Here is a 22,630-nt window from a genome sequence, read left to right on the forward strand (position 1 = left end):
TCTTGCCTGGAAAATCCCATGGACTGAGAAGCCTGGTAGGCTACAGTCCGTGTGGTCACAGAGTCAGACATGACTGAGCGACTTCACTTCACTTCACTTCACTTCTGAATAGCCTAGTGGTTTACCCTACTTTCTTCATAGCTCAGTTGGTAAAGAATCTGCCTGCAATGCAGTAGACCTGGGTTCCATTCCTGGGTTGGGAAGATCCCCTGGAGAAGGGAAAGGCTTCACACTCCAGTATTCTGGCCTGGAGAATTCCATTGACTGTATAGTCCATGGGGTCAAAGAGTCGGGCATGACTGAGCGACTTTCACTCACTTCACTTCCATTTAAGTCTGAATTTTTCAATAAGGAGTTCATGATCTGAGCCACAATCAGCTACCAGTCTTGCTTTTGCTGACTGTATAGAGCATATCCATCTTTGACTGCAAAGAATATAATCAATCTGATTTCACTGTTGACCATCTGGTGATGTCCATGTGTTGAGTCATCTATTGTGTTGGTGGAAGAGGGTGTTTGCTATGGCCAGGGTGTTCTCTTGGCAAAACTGTTAGCCTTGCTCTGTTTCATTTTGTATCCCAGAGCCAAACTTGCCTGTTACTCCAGGTATCTCTTGATTTCCTACTTTTGCATTCCAGTCCCCTGTGATGAAAAGGACATCTTTTTTTGGTGTTAGTTGTAGAGGTCTTGTAGATCTTCATAGAACCATACAGTTTCAGCTCTTTGGCATTAGTGGTTGGGGCATAGACTTGGATTACTGTAATACTGAATAGTTTGCCTTTGAAATGAACTGAGACCATTCTGTCATTTTTGAGATTGCACCCAAGTACTGCATTTTGGACTCTTTTGTTGACTGTGACAGCTACTCCATTTCTTCAAAGGGATTCTTGCCCACAGTAGTAGATATAACGGTCGTCTGAATTAAATTCACCCATTCCAACCTTCTTTAGTTCGCTCATTCCTAAAATGTCAATGTTCACTCTTGTCATCTCCTGTTTGACCACTTCCAAATTACCTTGATTCAAGAATCTAACAGGTTCCTATGCAGTATTGTTCTTTAGAGCATCAGACTTTCCATTCACCACCAGACATACCCACAACTGGGCATTGTTTCTGCTTTGGCTCAGCCTCTTCATTCCTTCTGGACCTATTTCTCTGCTCTTCTCCAGTAGTATCATATCTTTTTGCCTTTTCATACTGTTCATGGGGTTCGCAAGGCAAGAATGCTGAAATGGCTTGCCATTTCTTTCTCCAGTGGACCACAGTTTGCCATAACTTTCTACCATGACCCATCCGTCTTGGGCGACCCTATAGGACATGGCTCATAGGCTTATAGTGACGTATAGGACATTATGTTACACAATGCTGTGATCTATGTGATCATTTTGGTTAGTTTTCTGTGATTGTAGCTTTGATTCTATCTGCCCTCTGATGGATGAGGGTAAGAGGCTTGTGCAAGCTCCTGATGGGAGGGACTGGCTATGGGGGAAAGTGGGTGTAACTCTGGTGTGCAAGGTCATGCTCTTCCCTGGGTTGGGAAAATCCCCCGCAGAAGGAAGTGGCAACCCACTCGAGTATCCTTGCCTGGAAAATTCCATGGACAGAGGAGCCTGGCAGGGAAGTCACTGAGTGACTGGGCATGCAAGGTCATGAATAAGTGAAACAAAGAATGTTTATTCTAGTACACAATAAGACCCGATATAAAGCCATAGTGGTTAAAAAAAGAAGAGATAGTATTTCCTCAGTACAAATAAACAGGCCAGTGGAACAGAAAACCCAGCTACAGATTAGTGTGTATAAGAACTTGTCATATGATAGAGGAGGCACTCCGAAGATAATTGTTCAGTAGGTATGATGACTAACTCGGTTCTTTGTGTGGTAAAGTGAAGTTGGCTGTCTACTTCATATTATGCAAAACGATAATTTCTAGGTTAATAGAATGTGACTATAAAAAATGACAAAGTCAAGGTTTAAACTGAAAGAAACACCTTGCAATATAAGGATATGAAAATAATAGACAAGATTTGTAATAGTGTCAAATATGAACTTATTTATGGATTGATTACATTAAGACATTAATGTAATTAAAATTTCTTAAGTACATTACATTAAGATTTCTGTTCAATGAAGGAAGCTGACAGTATTAAAAGGTGGGTGACAGATATCTAAATCCAACACAAGATTAGTATTTAGAATAAATTAGAGTTCTTGGAAAATCTACAGATGAATTTCAGGAAGCATATAAACAGCCAGTTCATACTCCCAAGTGAATACTAAATAGCTAAGAAATTATATGAAGAAATGCTCAGTTATATGTTTGAAGTTAGAGAATTATAAAATATAGCACTATAATAATATGCATTCATCAGAATGGTGAAATTTTGAAAGCCAACTAATATTAAAGTGTTTGTGATTATGTGGGATGTGCTAGTTATCTGTTGCTACATGATAAACCACCCCCAAACTTAGTGGCTTAAAATAATAGAGCGTCTGTTTTGATCAACTATAGTGAAGTAAGTCTGGGTGATAAGTCATCTGAAGGCTTGTTCCAGATATTAGCTTTTGATTCTGGCTGTTTGCTAGAATGCCCACACATGACCTCCCCAACTGGCCTGGTTTTTCTCAGAACATGGTAACCAAGTTCCACGGCCAGACTCCTGAGAGCGAGAGTTCCCAGCAGAAGTCCTACTGTCAGTTTATGACCCAGTTTCAGAACTTGTGCAGCATCACTTGCTTTGTGAAGCAGTCAGTCAGGCCTTTTAAAGTTCAACACCTCTTTCTTGGAGAATGGCGAAGTTCTGGAAAGGGATATGAAATCAGAAATGTGGCTCTGATGAATTTTAGAAAGTATCAGTCGCTACATGAAGAAAATGGGATTCCCTTGTATTACGGTGGGAGTATAAACTGATAATTTTGGAGAAAAATTTGGAGAAATAATGGCATGAGGTAGACCAAATCCCAGAGCCGTAGCAATCCTTGTCTAGTATATATACTTCCAAAGACGCTCTATCCTATTTCCTTAAGGGCTGCACAAGGATGTTTAATGTCACCTTGTTTGCACCAGTAGGAAGCTCAAGTTGACTTAAGCATTTAACCCTATGGGAGTGGTATTACACTATGTAATGTGTTAAATTTAACCCAGAAGATGAATTTGATAAATACGCAGAAAATGATAGATTTCAGAAATAGTGTTTAGGCATAGAAAAAGAAATGTTAAGTTTATTTAAAAATATACAAATATAAAACATCACTGAACATTCTCAAAGATATATACATATCTAAGAAATATAGAAATCAGTTTGAAAATTAGTATTCTAGTTCTAGCAGTCCTAACACACTGCCAGAGTCACAAATAAAAATTATAGGTGGTATGGAGATCAAATAGCAAATGAAAATGGTTCAAACACTACATGTCTTTTATGGTATATTGGTGAATTTTAAGTTTCTGTTTCAATTTTTATATACATATAGTATTGTCAGTTATTGACAAAGGTAAACTTTTTGTGGATCGGTCACTAATATACAGGTGGGTATATCTATTTTTCTTTACCTAATAAAATAAAATAATTCATATGTAACATTTCTATTTCAGATTCTGATCAAGAATCCAATATTTATTTACCTATCTCTGTCGAGAGCTTCAGAATCTTTAATTATGATCGGAGCATCTGAATTTTTGCCTATATATATAGAAAATCAGTTTATATTATCACCCAGTGAGGCAACTACACTTGCAGGTAGACATTTCCACTCATTGTACTCATTGTAAAATTTTTATGTAAGGTTTTCTTTTATGTATTTATGAACTATTTCAACTAAGTGGGAAGTAGAAGGAGCAGTAGTGTTTGCTTAAATTTTAAATATCTGAACCCTGGTTGTTCAACTTTTAAAAATATGAACATTTTCCCATCATTGCATCACTAGTTTTTAACATATAGGAATTTGCAGGACTTCTGCGTTTCTCTTTTATCACATTTCTTTTCCTCCCTCTGCAGAGGTAACTTACACCTCTTTTAAAGTTGGAGTTCTTCCTTCTCACACATTTATATATTGTTACCTCTTATGTACCTGTCTAATACAGTCTATTTCTAAAATCATATATCATTTTGTATGTGCTCTTCTGTTATTTTTATCTGAAATTATGTTCATCAGATTCATATTGATCTCTATTTAAGGCATTTTAACATTGCTATGGGATTCTATTTTATGAATAGTGTTTCTTTTTCTATATCATATATATCGACATGAAGTTGCCTCCAACTATTTCACTTTTCCAAACAATGAAGTAACAAATAGACTCGTAGATATGTTCCTTGTGCACATTTGTAAAAGTTGATCTATGTTAAGACATCAAAGAGACCTTGCTATTAAGTACATCAGTTTTATTAGATATTGAGAATTGGTTCTCCAAAAGAGGTTGCAAGTGGAATTAAATGTTTTAAGGTTCTAGCATTAATGGGAAGATGGTGAATGTGATCATTTATTTTATGTTGTAAAAAATCAGGGATACGTACTGTAACTTGCAGGTAACCAGTAAGAGAGTAGTAAAGAGTACATTAACTTGAAATATTTTATTAACAATTTAAAAAAATAAGAAAGTTAAAAGGAACATAAAACATGTAAGCCAAATAAAAACAAATGTTAATACATGCAAAGGTTTTGACTTTCAGCCCATTGTTGAGTAGATTTTGTGGTAAAGGGCACACCATTGTTGGACTGCACATAGTCCAAAAGCCAACCATGACACAGTTTCAGGGGCCATATGACAGATTTTTCCTCAGGTATACCATTTTGTTTGACAATGATTAATATAATTAACAGAGTTAGGGACTAGATCATCCAGTTTTTTTTTTCATACAGTACTTAATTAAAGCTAATATCAATAAGACTCCAAAGAACAGGATAAGGCCACCTGCAGTATTGGCCTCAATCATGCTAGCAGAGTTTGGATGCAGCCAGCTGACCAAATTTCTTGGTCCTCAGGGTCTACCTTAGACAGCAAGATAACTTTCTGCTTCAGTTTCTGTATTGACTTTTCCACTTAGCCTGAGGTATTCATGCAGGCATAACAGAATGGGTTAGTAATTGCATATATTCTACCCGGGCCTGCGAGGATGAAGTTTTGGGCAATTCAGTCATCCGTAACAATGAGGCTCAGTGACTGAGGCTGACCAGAGTGCTTTCCAGGGATGAGGTGTCATTGATTATTTCAACGAAAATTAGGAACAAGTTTTTTTGTACCACCTTTTCTAGTCGGATTACTTGTTGAGAAGTAGAGACAACTGCCCTCAGGATATGTACAAATAATGTATCAGTAGTCTCTCTGAAAATCTTCCCAGAGGAAAGAAAGTAACTTCATTTGAAAGAAATTCCCACAGTATTCTGAGAGCTATGCGGTCTAGGGGTGGTGTTTCTTTAAACATTTGTTGTTCTTTTATGACCGCCTCTGTGGCTTGACCACACCAATTCCAGTTGACAAGAAAGGCTTGTCAAATGGTTAGTGGTGAGTCTGTTTTGGTTCATCTCCAAATGAGAATATTAGTCCATAAAATCAAGTTTTCTGTGGGTCAGGACTTTGTTTATGCCAAGAGATCAGTAATAAGCTAAGTGTTAGTGTTCGTCACTCAGTCGTGTTGGACTCCCTATGACCCTGAGGACTGCAGCCTACCAGGCTCCTCTCCCCACGGAATTCTCCAGGCAAGAATACTGGAATGGGTTTCCATTTTCTTCCCCAGAATAAGCTGAGTTGCTTTTAAATGTAGCTGTTTCAGGGAGTCTGTGACTCCTATACAAGCAGCAATGCTTCTGAGTGGGGGCTTCCTCCCTTTTTCCAGAGGCTCCAGCACACAAAATCATCAGTCACAGAGCCTTGCAGATGAAATCGGTTTATTAGGTTTGTGGGATAGTGGCTCAGAGGTTAAAGTGTCTGCCTGCAATGCGGGAGACCCGGGTTTGATCCCTGGGTTGGGAAGATCCTCTGGAAAAGGAAATGGCAACCCACTACAGTATTCTTGCCTGGAGAATCCCATGGACAGAGGAGCCTGGTGGGCTACAGTCCACAGGGTTGTAGAGAGTCAGACACGACTGAGTGCCTTGACTTTCACCTCAAAGTATGGAGCATACCACAGCTTGCTGATTAGCATTCAGTGTAGGTCTGTGGGTCAGCTAAGAAACCCTAAGTGAATTGTCTACTGTGTTCAGTACTCAGAAATCCAAAATCCAATGCTAGACTGGCTTTTGGTTGGGGAAAAGGGAGACAGTTTTTCCTTAACTTCCAGAGGGATAGAGCACTATGATTCTGTCTGCAGAGTGCCCCGAAACTTGATGAGTGGTCTCTGGATTTTGTTAGGCTTGATCAGTCTTCCTTGCTGATGATGGTATAATAACACCAAAGTCAGAGCCATTGAGTCAGGCCTCTCACCCTACAACCAACTGAGTATCTTCTATCATTGAAAGCTTTGGGTATCGTAGGTGAAGTGAAATGAAGTGAAGTCGCTCAGTCATGTCTGACTCTTTGCGACCCCATGGACTGTAGCCTACCAGGCTTCTCAGTCCATGGGATTTTCCAGGCAAGAGTACTGGAGTGGGTTGCCATTTCCTTCTCCAGGGGATCTTCCCGACCCAGGGATCGAAGCTGGGTCTCCCGCATTGGAGGCAGATGCTTTAACCTCTCAGCCACCAGGGAAGCCCTTGGGTATCGTAGGTAGTGGCAGTCAAAATAAATCTGCCCCTTGTAGTAAATGGGAGAGGAATTTAGGTACTCTTGAGGGAGTACTGCAGATGTATGTTTGTGACCTTCTAGCATGAATGAAAATTAGTCTTCTTTGGGTGCTAGTGGAGTGCAAAAGAAGACTTTGGCAATGTCCAAGACAGTGTATCCAGTGCCATCAGTCTGTGCCAAAAATTTAGTGACATCACCACGTACAGGCCATTCAGGGCTGTAGGGACAATGGGGTTCAGTTGGTGGTTAATCCACTGTAAACCTCAAACCCCTGGTAACTTTTTTTCACCAGACGTAAGGTCTGTTGATGAGACACTGATTCATTTAAGTCCCTAATCTAAGCTGGGACTTTCCTTTCTCCTCCTGGGGTCCTGGGTTGTTCCTGTTGGGCCATACATGAGGAAAAGGATAGCAATTTATGTGTTCCACGGTCGCTCTTAGAATTTAGAAGCATATGCAGTACCAGTGTGCAAAATACAGTCACCGATTCTATACTTTGAAATTGGAACCACAGCATACTATAGAAATATCCATGAAAATGTAGAACAAAAAGTGGTCAGCGCATCTACTTGTAGGCTATATAGCATCAGAGGGTAGTAGAGAATTGCCGCCCAATAAATAAAGTAGTAATTTTTTAAATACAAAAGTTTAAATTTAAATATTTTTTAAATTTAAAATTATTTGGATACAGTTATTGTTTAAATCAGGTACATTTAAATGAAGACAAATCTTGAACTTTATGTGACTACACACAAAGATACCAATTCTAGGTAGATTGCAGGTCTCAATGTGTGTGGTAAAACAATAAAGCTTTTTAGAAAGACATAGGAAAATATCTTCATGCCTTAGAGAAGATAAAGAGTTATTAAACAAGACACAAATTATATAAATATGAAGGAAAATGTGGTATTACATTAAAATTAAGAACTTATGTTCATCAAAGGTCAGCATGAAGAGTGAAAATGCATATGAAACGATCTTTTCAATACAAATATTCTACAAAGCATTCAGGTCCAGAATATATTAAAAATATGACAATAATAAAAAGGTAGATAATCCAATAAAAATGGAAAAAGATTTGAACAAGCATTATATAAAAGATGATACCAGTTGGCCAATATTCATGTGAAAATGGGCTCACCTTCAGTGGTTTTTCAGGGAAATACATATTAAAATCACAAGGCAATACTAGTACCATTCACCAGAATTGCTAAAATGGAAGAGAAAGATATGTTGGTATGAACGTGGAGCAATTGCCATTTTATCCACTCCTGGTGAGAGTGTAAATTGGTTTATCGTTTTATAAATCTGTTTGACAGTGTCATAAAAATCTGAACTTATGCATATCCTCTGACCCAAGAATTCAACTTCTAGTTATATACACAAATTCCTTTCTTAAGAATATATTCAACAGAAATGCAAATGTTTACAAAAAGAACATATACATAAATTTTTAAAGTAGCAGCAAAATTTGTTAATATCACAGTGAGTAAATAAATTGTGTTGTATGCACATACTAAAATACTATTCAGCAGTGATAAGGCATGAACTAGTATTATTATATACAAAAACATGGGTGGATTTTTCAAATATCATGTCCAATAAAAGAAGCTATAATGTATGCATACTTTACAATTCATATTTTATAAAATCTTGTAAGTGGACAAAAAAGCCTCTGGCCTTCTAGTAAATGTTTGATTAATTTTTTTTTACCTGGGCGTGGTTACAGAGTTAAGCCTGCTTTGGAAATTCATCAGATGTATAATTTCGATTTGTGTATTTTTCTGTACATCAGTATAATATTTACATAAACAGTTGCTTGGAAGTTCTGTGCTTTGCAACTCAATTTTCAACCATTTTGTTTCTTTTTAGGGCAGTCGTCAAGGACCTAGTTTTTAATTGTTGAACTTCCAGTGTTCAGTATTTTCTTATTGCCTAGGGTGATGAGCCTGGCAGCCAATACTTTTTCAGTTGAATTGTGTTTTCAGTTTTATGCTCACAGATGTACTTGGCTTTCTCAACTCTATGGTGGTTTCTATGAAGAAACCTAGTGTCCTCTGGCATTGTGGTTAGGGATAGGAATTGGGGATCAAACATTTTATGTAGACTGCCATCCAAACCTCTTGTTTTTCTTAAGTCTACCTCACTCTTGCTTTCAGTCATATTAGTACCTCCCCTTAATTTCTGAGATTATGAGTTGCAATGTGGTTTACTTCTTCTTGACTTCTTTACCTATAGCCTTATTGCTCACTCGCTGATTCACTTCAAGTTCCCACAAATTTCTTAATAAATATTGCCTCTATACTATTTGCACTTTTTGCTTTTCTAATAAATGATTTTGTCTGTAAATTCTACCTTTAAACACTCAAATAATGTTTGCTGCATGACTGTACTCTGTGCTGAGCACTTAAGTGTTAACTCATTTAGTTAACAGCTTCCCTGATGGCTCAGAGGTTAAAGCGTCTGCCTGCAATGCAGGAGACCTGGGTTCCATCCCTGGGTTGGGAAGATCCCCTGGAGAAGGAAATGGCAACCCACTCCAGTATGCTTGCCTGGAGAATCCCATGGACAGAGGAGCCTGGTGGGCTACAGTCCATGGGGTCGCAAAGAGTTGGACACGACTTCACTTTCACTTTCACTTAGGCCTGTAGTATCAGCCCCATGCACAAATTTGTATTTCTCTTAAGGTTAAGCTTTGTTATTTATTGTGTCTTTAAATTTTCTCTTGGCTTCTTAGTTAAACTTACGTTTGCTATATGATTAAAGCAGAGGAGATTGCATCAGTGTGTGAATTTTCTGTCCTGTCTTTAGCTGACTATTTTTTGTTGTTGTTAGAGGAGGATAATTACATTACAATATTGTGTTGGTGTCTGCCATACATCTACTCTTTCTAACTATGTTTTCTCTTCCTCCTTTCTTCTAGGGCTTGTTTTACTTCCAGGAGGTGCACTAGGCCAGATTCTGGGAGGTATCATTATTTCCAAGTTACACATATCTTCTAAAGGCCTTATGAGATTTGTAATAGTTACATCTGTTCTATCCCTTGTACTGCTTGCACTTGTAGTTTTTATAAACTGTGATCCAATACCATTTGCTGGGATCACTGAAGATTATGGTGGGTAAGTATAATTTTGTACTTTCATATCCAAACCAATCACATATTTGTTAGTCAATAATTATTTACCCAGTAACCCTAATAGGTTCATAACATTCTTGGTGTTACTGAACATGTAAAAGAAACATAAAGCATAGTTTCACCTTTCATTGTAAGGGCAGAAATATCATAATGATAGCTTGTGGTGTAACTGCTTGTGCATTCATATAAAGAAAGAAGATATTGAAATGAATTAGAACCTAGAAGTAGAAATCTGTATTAAAGTGAGTAGCAACTAGGTGATCATACTAACTGTATGAAGCGAGGCTTACCTTTGTCTGAACTGGTATGTCAGCCTTCTTGTCAAAGAATGGAACTGAAGGCATCTGAAAGTATGCATGAGCAAGGTCTCCTTTTAGTTAAACCTGCAAAAATTCAAAGAACTGGGCACAGATTGTTTCAATGATGGACCAGGAGGCCTGGCGTGCTGCGATTCATGGGGTTGCAAAGAGTCGACGTGACTGAGCAACTGAACTGAACTGAACTGAACTGAACTGAATGTTAAGGAAGAGAAACAGAGCTGGAATTAGAAACTGAAAGACTAATTAAGTAAAATAAGTAAAGAAAATTAGACTTCTACTTCAACTACATGGCAGACCAGTGCTTCAACTGAGTACACCTAGAAAAGCTGAATTAATGTTTTAAAAGATTTGTTTAAAGATATCAGACAGTTGCTTAGGCAAGTAGCGGCTAAAGCACCAAAATCCTGGGGAAAGGCAAACCTTGTGAGGAGAAGCAACCTTCTGCAATTACTGTTTTCCCTGAGTACATTTACTATTTCTGGACATTGGCAAGAAACTGGGAATTCTGGCAAAAGGTCTGGGTGAAAAGCATCTATTAGGTTGGTGCAACAGTAATTAGGTTTTGGACCCTAAATTTCAAATCATTATAACTAGACTCAAGTATGTCTTTATTAATCAAAATAGAAACCACTAGCCAACACATTTTTGCCAACAAGGAATAAGTCTGTTTACCCCTGTAACATAAAATTCCATTCTCTGGGACTTGACAAACTCTTGGAAAGCATTTCCTGAGTCCTGCTAGTTGTGGAAGCATTTTCCCTGCAAAAAGTTGTCAAGATGCTTAAAGAAATGGTTGTCGGTTGGCAAGAGGACAGGTGAATATGGCAGATGAGGCAAAACTTCATAGCCCAATTCATTCAAATTTGAATCATTGGTTGTGCAAAGTACTGTCAGGCATTGTCATGGAGAATTGGGTCCTTTCTGCTGACCAGTGCCAATGGCAGATGTTGCAGTTTTCAGCCTATCTCATCAATTTGCTGAACATACTTTTCAGGTAAAATGGTTTCGCTGGGATTCAGAAAGCTATAGTAGATCAGACCAGCAGCAGACTACCAGACAGGGACCATGATCTTTTTTTTATGGTGCAAGTTTGGCTTTGGGAAGTGTTTTGGAGCTTTATCTAGGTCCAGCCACTGAGCTGGTCATCGCTGGTTGTCATATAAAATGCACTTTTCATTGCACATCAAATCCAGTTGAGAAATGGTTTGTTGTTGCATAAAATAAGAGAAGATGACACTTCAGAATGACAATATTTTTGATTTGCTGTCAGTTCGTGAGCACCCATTTATTGAGCCTTTCTACCTTTCCAGTTTGCTTCAAATGCCAAACGACCATAGACTGGTCGACGAATTCTTAGGCAACTTCGTAGGTAGTGATCCTCTCAGCTGGTCATTGTCAACTTCCAACGGCCGGCCGCTGCCCTCCTCATCTTCAAGGCTCTTGCCTCGTCTGCAGGACTTCCTTTACCACCACTGCACTGTACCTTCTTTAGCAGCTCCTCGGCCACATGCATTGCTGATGTTGTGAGTTGTCTCTGCTGTTTTATGACCCACTTCGAACTCGAGTAAGAAAATTGCTTCAAATTTGTTTTTTGTCTAACATCATTTCCATGGTCTAAAGTACATATACAATAAATAGCAAGTAGTAATTCATTAGCAAAAGATGTAAAATGAGAGATGTACATTAAAATGTTGTATAACATAACCACATTTAGTTAAAAATGTATTCCAATATCAAAGGGCAAAGTTCAACAATGTTTAACCACAATTACTTTTGCACCAACCTAATAGTAAGCTGACCAAAATCTGGCACAAATTTTTGACAGAACTTTGAGCCTAAAGTGACAAAAATTAGGCCCTGGAGTGGGACACGACATCAGTAAGAAGAGATGGAAACAAATAAGATAACGCTCTTTTGGGGTTTCACTCAGCACATTTACTGAGCAGTGAAGCTAAAAGGCCAAGATAAAGTAAAAATAATATAAAAAGCAAAGAAAATTTTCACTGGTCTTGTGATGCTCTATAGATAAGAGTTCAATTTTAGAATGTGCTGTTGGAAAGGAACCATGGTAACCACCATGTTCTTAACTGATACCTCTGTAAGGTTAAGATCTAGGAGTGAGGGGCTCCCTATAGTACTATAACCAGCCAGGAGTTAGTTTTTCTCTAATTGGATTAATTTGGTCAGCCAGCACTGTAGCAGCAGAAAGACTTGACACTCTGAAAGAAAGGTAATATCATACAAAGCTGTAAAGTGTTGTAGACAACGGTCTTGCATTAAAAAAAAATACCAGACAGGCACAAAACCATGAGACAGAACAGATTATAGAATAGACTTATAGGGGATCCAGATATTGACATTATCAAGTGAGAATGTTAAAATAGTAATTATAGGTACAGTGAGACAATGACTGTGAATTTCTCATCAGAAGCCACAGGTTCAAAAGATAGTAGAACAATGTCTTAAGAGTCCTGACAGAAAAGAACTTTCAACACATAATTTATTATCCGGTAAAAATATTCTTCAAGAAAGAAGATGAAAGATAGTTTCAGGTTAAGGATAATTAATAACATTTGTTGTTGGCTCTAAAAGAAATGAGATTTTGGAATTATCAAACTGGGAACATAAAGTAACTATGATTAATACTCTACGGGTTCTAATGGAAAAAGTGGACAACATAAAGAAAATCTAGATAATGCAAGTAGAGAAATGGATACTCTAAGAAAAATATCAAAAGTAAATTCTAGAAAGCCAAAACAGCTCTATAACATGAAGAGTTCCTTTCATTGATTCATCAGTAAACTGGATGGAACTGAAGAAACTATTAACGACTTTGAAGACACATCAGTGGAAACTTTTCAAACTGAAAAGCAAAGAGAAAAAAGAATGAAAAAAGAAAACGGAAACGGAATATCCAAGAACAATGAAGCAACTACAAAGATGTAACACAAGTATAATGGAAATGCCAGAAAGAGAAGAAGGAGACAAAAGAACAGAAGAAATAGGTGCAGTAGTAATGGCTGAGAATTTTCCATAGTTAATGACAGACACCAAACCATACATTTGGGAAGCTCAGGAACACCAGAATTGATTAATATTACAAAAAAATCTACATGTAGGCATATCACATTCAACCTGCAGAATCAAAAACAATCTTGAAAAAAAGCCAGAGGAAATAAAACTTTACTTATAACCTTGCAAACAAGAAAAGAATGGAGTGAAATATGTAAAGGATTGAAAAAAAGTGAACCTTGAATGGTATATACAATGAAACTATCTTTCAAAAGTGAAGGAGAAATATTCCCAGATACTCTTAAACAAAATATAAGGGAATTGTCACTGGTAAACCTGCTTTGTAAGAAATGTGTAAAGAATTTCTTCAGAAAAAATGATATGATTTATTAGATGTATTAATAAATCCATGTAAAATGAAGAGCACTATAGGTGAATATAAATGTTGGTAGACTATGTTCTTTTATTTTTATTATTTTAATTGTTATGATAGGTAATTCTTCAAAATAATCATGGTATTAAGGTATTCAGTGATTATAATTTATGGATAGTGAAATAAATGACAGTAGTCTTATAAAAGGCGGGGGAGGAATTGGGGATACATTTTTATAAAGTACTTGTAATACCAATGAAGTGTTATAATGTTATTTGAAAGTAAACTTAAATAACTTGTAAATGTATATTGGGAATTCCAGGAAAAAACCATTAAAACATTTAAAAAAATCAATATAAATGCTATGCTAACAGATAAGAGAAAATGAAATCTCATACCAAAAACCAGAGAAAGCAAAAAAACAGGGAAGATGAAAACCAGAAGGAACAAATTTTTGTTGTATAATTCTTCACAGTAGTCTCTTATGACCTTTATATTTGTAATGCATCAGCTGTAATGTCTCTACTTTCATTTATAATTACATCTATTTCATTCCTTTTTTTCTCTTGCAAGTCTAGCTGTAAGTTATTCTATTTTATTTATCTTTATTTTTTTTAAAAACTCAGTTTTATTAATCTTTTCTTTTGGTCTTTTCTATTAATCATTTATTTCTGTTCTGATATTTATTTTCTTTATTGTACCAGTTTTGGACTTATTAGTTTATTCTTTTTCTAGTTTCTTGAAGTATAAAGTTAGATTGTTTATTTGAGATCATTCTTTTCTCTTCGTCTAAGGTTTTATTGATATGAATTTCTTAGAACTGCTTTTTTTTACTGAAAACTAGTTGATTTGCAATATTATATTAGTTTCATGGGTACAAAAGAGTGATTCAATATTTTTATAGATTATAATCCTTTTAAGGTTATTATAAAATAATAGCTTATTTCCCTGTGCTGTACAATATATCCTTATTGCTTTTTTATGCATGGCAGTTTGTATCTTTCAATTTTGTACTCTATCTGGCCCCTCCCTCCTTCCTTATCCTTGCTGGTAACCAGTAGTTTGTTCTCTGTATCTTTGAGTCTCTCTGTTTTGTTACATACATTTATTCATTTTATTTTTTCAGTACAGTTCAGTTCAGTCTCTCAGTTGTGTCTGACTCTTTGTGACCCCAGGAACTGCAGCACACCCAGGCCTCCCTGTCCATCACCAACTCCCGGAGTTTACCCAAACTCATGTCCATTGAATCAGTGATGCCATCCAACCATCTCATCCTCTGTTGTCCCCTTCTCCTCCAGCCTTCAATCTTTCCCAGCATCAGGGTCTTTCCCAGTGAATCAGCTCTTTGCATCAGGTGGCCAAAACATTGGAGTTTCAGCTTCAACATCAGTCCTTCCAATGAACAGCCAGGACTGATTTCCTTTAGGATGGACTGATTGGATCTCCTTGCAATCCAAGGGACTCTCAAGAGTCTTCTCCAACACCACAGTTCAAAAGCATCAATTCTTTGGCACTCAGCTTTCTTTATTTTTAGAGTTCACATGTAAGTGATAACATAGAGTTACTTGTTGTTCTCTGTTTGACTTATTTCACAAAGCATATTACCCTCTAGGTTCACCCATGTTGTTGCAAATGGCAGAATTTCATTCTTTTTTATAACTGAGAAGTAATATTTCATTGTATACAAATACCACATCTTCTTTATCCATTCATCCTTTGATGGACACTTAGGTTGCTTCCATATCTTGGCAACTGTAAATAATGCTATCAACATTTATTCAGTTCAGTTCAGTTGTTCAGTCGTGTCCGACTCTTTGCGACCCCGTGAATCGCAGCATGCCAGGCCTCCCTGTCCATCACCAACTCCCGGAGTTCACTCAGACTCACGTCCATCGAGTCAGTGATGCCATCTAACCCAACATTTATTGGGGTGTATGTATTAATATCTTTTCGAATTAGTGTTTTCATTTTCTTTGGATGTATACCCAGGAGTGTAATTGCTGGATCTTGTGGTAGTTCTGCTTTTAGTTTTTTAAAGAACCTTCATACTTTTGCTTTGTCCCATTGGCTTTGGTATGCTTTCAATTTTATTTCAGGGTATTTAAAATTTTCTCTTTTGATTTATTCTATGACCAGTTGGTTGTTTAGTGGTATGTTGTTTAATCTTCACATATTTGTGAATTTTCCAGTCCTCTTCTTGTAAATGATTTCTAGTTTCATACAATTGTAGTTGGAAAAGATGCATGATATAATCCCCAATCTTCTTAAATTTGTGAAGACTTGTGACATAACATATGGAGAATTTTTATGTGCACTTGAGAAATATATGTATTCTGTTACTATTGCATGGAATGTCCTGTAAATGTCTGGTGAGTCTTGTATTTCAAACCTATGGCTTAATTTCAGTGTTTCCTTATTGATTTTCTGTCTGAATGTTTTATCCATTGCTGAAAGTAGAATGTCAAAGTCTTCTAGTATTATTGTATTGCCATCTGTTTCTCCCTTTAGGTCTATTAATATTTGCTTTATGTGTTTAGGTGTTCCTGTGTTGGGTGCATAAATATTTACAAGTGTTATATTTCCTTGTTGGCTTGATCCCTTTTTATTGTAAAATGACCTTTTTGTCTTCTTCTTGCAGTCTTTGTCTTAAAGTCTTTTTTGTCTGATATAAGTACAGCTATCCCAGTTTTATTTTGGTTTCCATTTGTATGTAATATAATTTTCCATCACTTCAGTTTCGGTCTGTGTATGTCCTTATTCTGAAGTGAGTCTCTAGTATGCAGCATAAATATGGGGCTTTTTTTTTTTTAATCCATTCAGATACCTCATGTCTTTTAATTGGGGAATTAGTCTATTTACATTTAAAGTGTTTGTTGATAGGTATGTACTTACTGCAACTTTGTTAATTACTGCAATTCTGTTAATTGTTTTCTGGCTGTTTTGTAGTTCCTGTGTTTCTTCTTGTTTCTTACTCTTCCTTTGTAATTTGGTGATTTTATTTAGTGCTTAGACTCTTTTCTCTCTTTCTTTTGTGCATTTTCTATAGGTTTTTGTTTTGTGGTTACCATGAGGCTTATAGAAAGCATATTTATGACAGTCTTTTTAAGCTGATAACAACCTAACCTTGAATGCATAATAAAGCTCTACACTTTTACCTTCCCCCAACATTTTATGTATGTTTTTGATGTCAAAATTTGTACCTTTTACCTTGTATATCTATAAACAAATTATTGTAGTTATATTTTAATGACTATAATAACTAGATGAACCTTATCTATACCAGTGGTGGTTTAGTCACTAAGTAGTGTCTGACTCTTGTGATACCTCATGGACTGTAGCCTACCAGGCTCCTCTGTCCATGGGATTTTCCAGGCAAGAATACTGGAGTGGATTGCCATTTCCTTCTCCAGGGGATCTTCCCGACTCAGGAACCGAATGTTGGTCTCCTGCACTGGAGGCAGATTCTTTACCGACTGAGATATGAGGGAAGCCCATAGCTCTATAACTATAACAGTAACCTCATCTATAATTATACTGACTAAATAGCCTTATCGCTTAACCAACCCTGAGTTCTTGGTCATTCATCAGATCTTTGTGATTGCCCAGATGTCCTTCTTTGTCTGTAGTCACCCCCCGTAGTTAAGGATGGCTGAGATGTGTCAGTGGCCCAATGGAGAGGATGGCAGCTGGCACATAGATCAGGCAGATGGGAAGCTGGATCCTTAGGCAGTGGAGGAGAAAATATGTAGTTAGGTTGCTTTTAGAGAGAAACTGGGAGATAGGCTTTTTCTGCCTGCTCCCTCTGTGCTAAGCTTGAGTTTATCGCTGCAGGAGGGGTGTTCTTGTGCCTATTAATAACTGCTTTTTTGTTTACAGTCCTGTGAACACAAGGCCCATTGGCTATCTCAGCCAAGTGATCCCGGGACCTGTCCCTTCCTTGGGCAGCAGTCAGAAAAGCTGGGATGGGAAATATGTGTACTTGCTCCTTCCAGGGAGACTGGCCATTTGTACCGGGCTAGAGTGAGAAGTCAAAGGTGGTGTCTGATGTCTTTCCCAGTCTCTGGGAAGATCACAGTCGGCTCCCAGATACCTGAGAATGTACAACAGACAGCACAAGTCTTGTGAAGCCTAAATATTTACTGTCTGGCTCCTTATAGAATGTATTCATTGATCCCTAATCTAAACCTATCTATTTAAAGGCAGTGATTGTCAGATTCTTTAAAAAAGTAAACCTAAGCCAGGCTTCAGCAATACGTGAACCGTGAACTCGCTGATGTTCAAGCTGGTTTTAGAAAAGGCAGAGGAACCAGAGATCAAATTGCCAACATCTGCTGAATCATGAAAAAAGCAAGAGAGTTCCAGAAAAACATCTATTTCTGCTTTATTGATTATGCCAAAGCCTTTGACTGTGTGGATCACAATAAACTGTGGAAAATTCTGAGAGAGATGGGAATACCAGACCACCTGACCTGCCTCTTGAGAAATCTGTATGCAGGTCAGGAAGCAACAGTTAGAACTGGACATGGAACAACAGACTGGTTCCAAATAGGAAAAGGAGTACGTCAAGGCTGTGGCTGTATATTGTCACCCTGCTTATTTAACTTATATGCAGAGTACATCATGAGAAACGCTGGACTGGAATCAAGATTGCTGGGAGAAATATCAATAACCTCACATATGCAGATGACACCACCCTTATGGCAGAAAGTGAAGAGGAGCTAAAAAGCCTCTTGATGAAAGTGAAAGAGGAGAGCGAAATAGTTGGTTTAAAGCTCAACATTCAGAAAACGAAGATCATGGCATCCGGTCCCATCACTTCATGGGAAATAGATGGGGAAATTGTGGAAACGGTGTCAGACTTTATTTTTGTGGGCTCCAAAAGCATTGCAGATGGTGACTGCAGCCATGAAATTAAAAGATGCTTACTCCTTGGAAGAAAAGTTATGACCAACCTAGATACCATATTCAAAAGCAGAGACATTACTTTGCCGACTAAGGTCCATCTAGTCAAGGCTATGGTTTTTCCAGTGGTCATGTATGGATGTGAGAGTTGGACTGTGAAGAAGGCTGAGCGCTGAAGAATTGCTCCTTTTGAACTGTGGTGTTGGAGAAGACTCTTGAGAGTCCCTTGGACTGCAAGGAGATCCAACCAGTCCATTCTGAAGGAGATCAACCCTGGGATTTCTTTGGAAGGAATGATGCTAAAGCTGAAACTCCAGTACTTTGGCCACCTCATGAGAAGAGTTGACTCATTGGAAGAAACTCTGATGCTGGGAGGGATTGGGGACAGGAGGAGAAGGGGACGACCGAGGATGAGATGGCTGGATGGCATCACGGTCTCGATGGACGTGAGTCTGAGTGAACTCCGGGAGATGGTGATGGACAGGGAAGCCTGGTGTGCTGCGATTCACGGGGTCGCAAAGAGTCAGACACGACTGAGCAACTGAACTGAACTGAAGCTAAACTCAGTCTAAATGAAATCTATAATAAATAATGACATATATATTGAAAGTTAAAAGATGAAAAAATCATGACATACAAACACTAAACCAAAGAAATCTAAAATAAATATATTAACATCAGGCTTTAGAATCAAGAATAAAGAAACATTGATAAAGAAACTGGGATAAAGAAACATTGTAAAATTATAAAATGGTCAATTTACAAAGAGCAAACAATTCTACTTAAATGTGCAGTTAACAACAGAGACTCAAAATCTAAGAGGAAGAAGCTAGTAAAACTGAAAGAAAAAAGATAAATCCAAAAATATACTGGAAAACTTTATTACTACTCTCTCAAGGGAGATAAAAAGTACTGAATAGCACAGTTAGTCAGCTTAAACTAATTTATGCTTATGGAACAGTCTGGTCAACAGAAGCAGAATACCTATTCTCTTTGAATGCAAATGGAATATGTACCAAAATAGGCCATATTTTGGGTTATAAGACCTTTATAGTATAAAAGAACTGAAACCATACAGAGCACTCTACCACAGCAGAATCAAACTATCATCAAACAACAATAATGAGACAATCTCTAAACACTTGGAAACTGCATAACACACTTCTAAGAACCAACAGATCAAAGAAGTCTGAAGAGAAATTAACAGAAAATACATTTACCTGAATGAAAATGAAAATACCACATACTGCAATTGTGGGACCAAATTAAACCAGTATTGAGAGGGAAATTTATAGTACTAAATGCGTACAATAAAAAATAGGAAATATCTCAATAATCTAAGGTCCTACCCAAGAATTTAAGAGCAAAATAAAATCAAAAGAAGCAGAAGGAAGCAAATAATAATACAAGTAGAAATCAGTCCAACAAAAAAAACACCTTATTCTTTTAAAGATCAATAAAATTGACACATCACTAGCAAGATTAACAAAGAAAAAAAGCAGAAAACATACAATTTACCATTATGAGGAATAAAATAGGCAATAACTATCTTCATAGATACTTAAAGAATAATAAGGGCCTACCAAAAGTAACTCCACACATATAAATTTGACAGGTAATATGGACTAATTCTTGAAAACGGAAAAAAAAAAAATCCCCCAAAATGAACTAGATAATTTGAATAGTTATAGAAGGAACTATTAAACAAATTGAATTCACCATTTACAAAGTACCCCTAAAACATATTTTAGCCCAGATGATTTCACTGGAGAATTCTACCAAATATTTAAGGAATTAACAGTGATTCTACACAGTATCTTCTAGAAAGTATAAAAGGAAAGAGTACTTCCTAACTTGATTGATGAGGCTGGTATTGTTCTGATAGCAAAGCCAAAGACAGTAAAAAAAAAAAAAATGGATCACACAGAACAATATCTCTCATAAACTTAGATGCAATAGCATCAACGAAACATCAGCAAGTTAAATGAAACAATATATATTACAAATTTACACAAAAACTATACCTTCCTGGTGCCTAATATTCATCCTCTCTCCTGTTTGGGGCTCATTCAGTGTACATGTCGGTCAGGGCCTTGCCTCATCTATCCCTTCTTCAGTGAATCTTCCTGACCCAGGAATCAAACTGGGCTCTCTTGCATTGCAGGCAGATTCTCTACCAACTGAGCTATCAGGAAAGCCCCCTAGATGAACCAAAAGGAGATACATACTAGTCTTCTCATCAGCAGGTGTATGAGTTAGGCTCATCTGATTGGACTGCTCCCTCAAGATTTTGACTTTTGAGAAAGTAAGAAAAAAGCCCACGGTCAGCCAGAGATTACCTGCAGCACCCAGTGTAAAACCAGATACTGCAGTGCATCAGATCCCAGGGGTGGAGGCATGGGGACATCTCGCTAAGATTGGTCCTATAATGTACTTTTGCTTGCCTTTTTTGGGTTCTCGATGGGTTTAGAATCTACTTTTTGAGGCTTCTTACTTATTTCTATGAACTCTTGGACATACTCTCAATAAATTCATGCATTTTACCCAGAATTACTTCATGCTGCCTATATTGGTTCAAATATATAGTTTATAAATAAAAAAATGATAGTCTTAAAAATGATTTTAAATATAGCTACTTTTTCAAATTACTAATAATGTAAATTAAGATCCTTTGATTTCCTTATAAATTTATATTTAGCAATTGTTCTGGATTTCCACTTTCAGCCAAGATGGAATAACACATTTCCCCTACTACAAAAGCCAACCAAAATTTTGATAAAAATTGAAACAGTGGTTTACATGACAGAGGACTCGGTCAGTGAAAGACAGTGATACATGAGAGGTAGGAAACATTTACGGTGAGCCTTATAATTCCTCCAGCTTACTGCCTTAAGAGGGTTTTGAGGTCATGGTACAGGAAGGGGGAACCATAAAGATTCTGTCAAACTCCCTGAGTTGAAGCAATTAAGCTGAGAGTCCAGAAAAAATCAGTGCAGCTAGAGTTCAGAGGATAGTATACCAGAAGACACAGCGTATCTATAAAGGATGAAGTATGAAGCAGAGTACTAACTAGCATATATGTGAGTAAAGTAGCTGAGTCTAAGGCTACAAAGGAAAAAAAAATTAAAGCAAGCAGAACCCATCACACACACACTGCTGGGGTTAGTACCTGTTCTGACCAGTTAGACTGGGAAACTTCCAAAATCACAGAGCGTATAGAATACAGAAGGATCTTGCCTCAGTAATGGGTTATAATTAGCTCTAAACTGAGCACTACTTTGGCTCTAACAAATCTTGGAAGCAAGAGCTCAAAAAGGCAAAGTATTTACCTATAAATTAGCTGCATTCCAGAACAAAGCTTATTTATAAAAATACAAAAATATCTAGTTTCCAAAATGGTGAAATTTACAAGACCTAATAACCCTTGAAAAATTAAAAGAAATTCAAATCAGCAGAAAAATACAACCCATAATGATTAGCAAAATTACAGACCCATAACTGATGTATATGTTAAGATTATCAGAGAAGAATGTTAACACAGTTATTATACCAGTAATCCATATGATAAAAATTCAAGTAGAAGACAATTAAAAAATCCAAATAAAAGTTCTAACCACTGCAATAATGTAATGAAAAAAAAAACAAAAAGCATGAGAAGGAAAACTCTGTTGTCAACACCATTGCCTATGTAGAAAATCCAAAAAACACTATAATAAAATGAGCTTAGCAAGTTTGTAAGATAATAATCAATCTACAAGAATCTATGTCATTTATATATGCTAGCTACAACTGTAGAAATCAATATTAAAAATAGTATTATTAACTCCCATGAGGCTATCAATTGACTTTTAAACAGAAACTCTAGGCCAGAAGGGAGTGGCTTAATGTATTTAAAGTAATGAAAGGGAAAAAACCTAATACTATACCAAACAGGGCTTTCATTCAGATATGATGGAGAGATAAAAAATTAGATAAGCGAAAGCTAAAAGAATTCAGTTCAGTTCAGTTCAGTCGCTCAGTCGTGTCTGACTCTTTGCGACCTCATGGATCGCAGCACGCCAGGCCTCCCTGTTCATCACCATCTCCTGGAGTTCACTCAGACTCACGTCCATCGAGTCCGTGATGCCATCCAGCCATCTCATCCTCGGTCGTCCCCTTCTCCTCCT

The 22,630-nt window shown here is 37.1% G+C and overlaps 1 protein-coding gene across 1 annotated transcript in view; it reads left to right on the top strand.

The window, feature by feature from the left end:
- The window catches only part of SLCO6A1 (solute carrier organic anion transporter family member 6A1), a 100,763-nt gene that overhangs the window by 44,026 nt on the left and 34,107 nt on the right, over positions 1 to 22,630 (top strand). Inside the window, exons 7-8 of the mRNA XM_040239541.1 lie at positions 3,593 to 3,737; positions 9,645 to 9,840. Coding sequence (XP_040095475.1) covers positions 3,593 to 3,737; positions 9,645 to 9,840 — 341 coding nt within the window. The remainder of the gene's footprint in view (positions 1 to 3,592; positions 3,738 to 9,644; positions 9,841 to 22,630) is intronic.

Source organism: Oryx dammah, unplaced genomic scaffold, assembly GCF_014754425.2.
Source record: "Oryx dammah isolate SB20612 unplaced genomic scaffold, SCBI_Odam_1.1 HiC_scaffold_5, whole genome shotgun sequence".
NCBI classification, from domain to species: Eukaryota; Metazoa; Chordata; class Mammalia; order Artiodactyla; family Bovidae; genus Oryx; species Oryx dammah.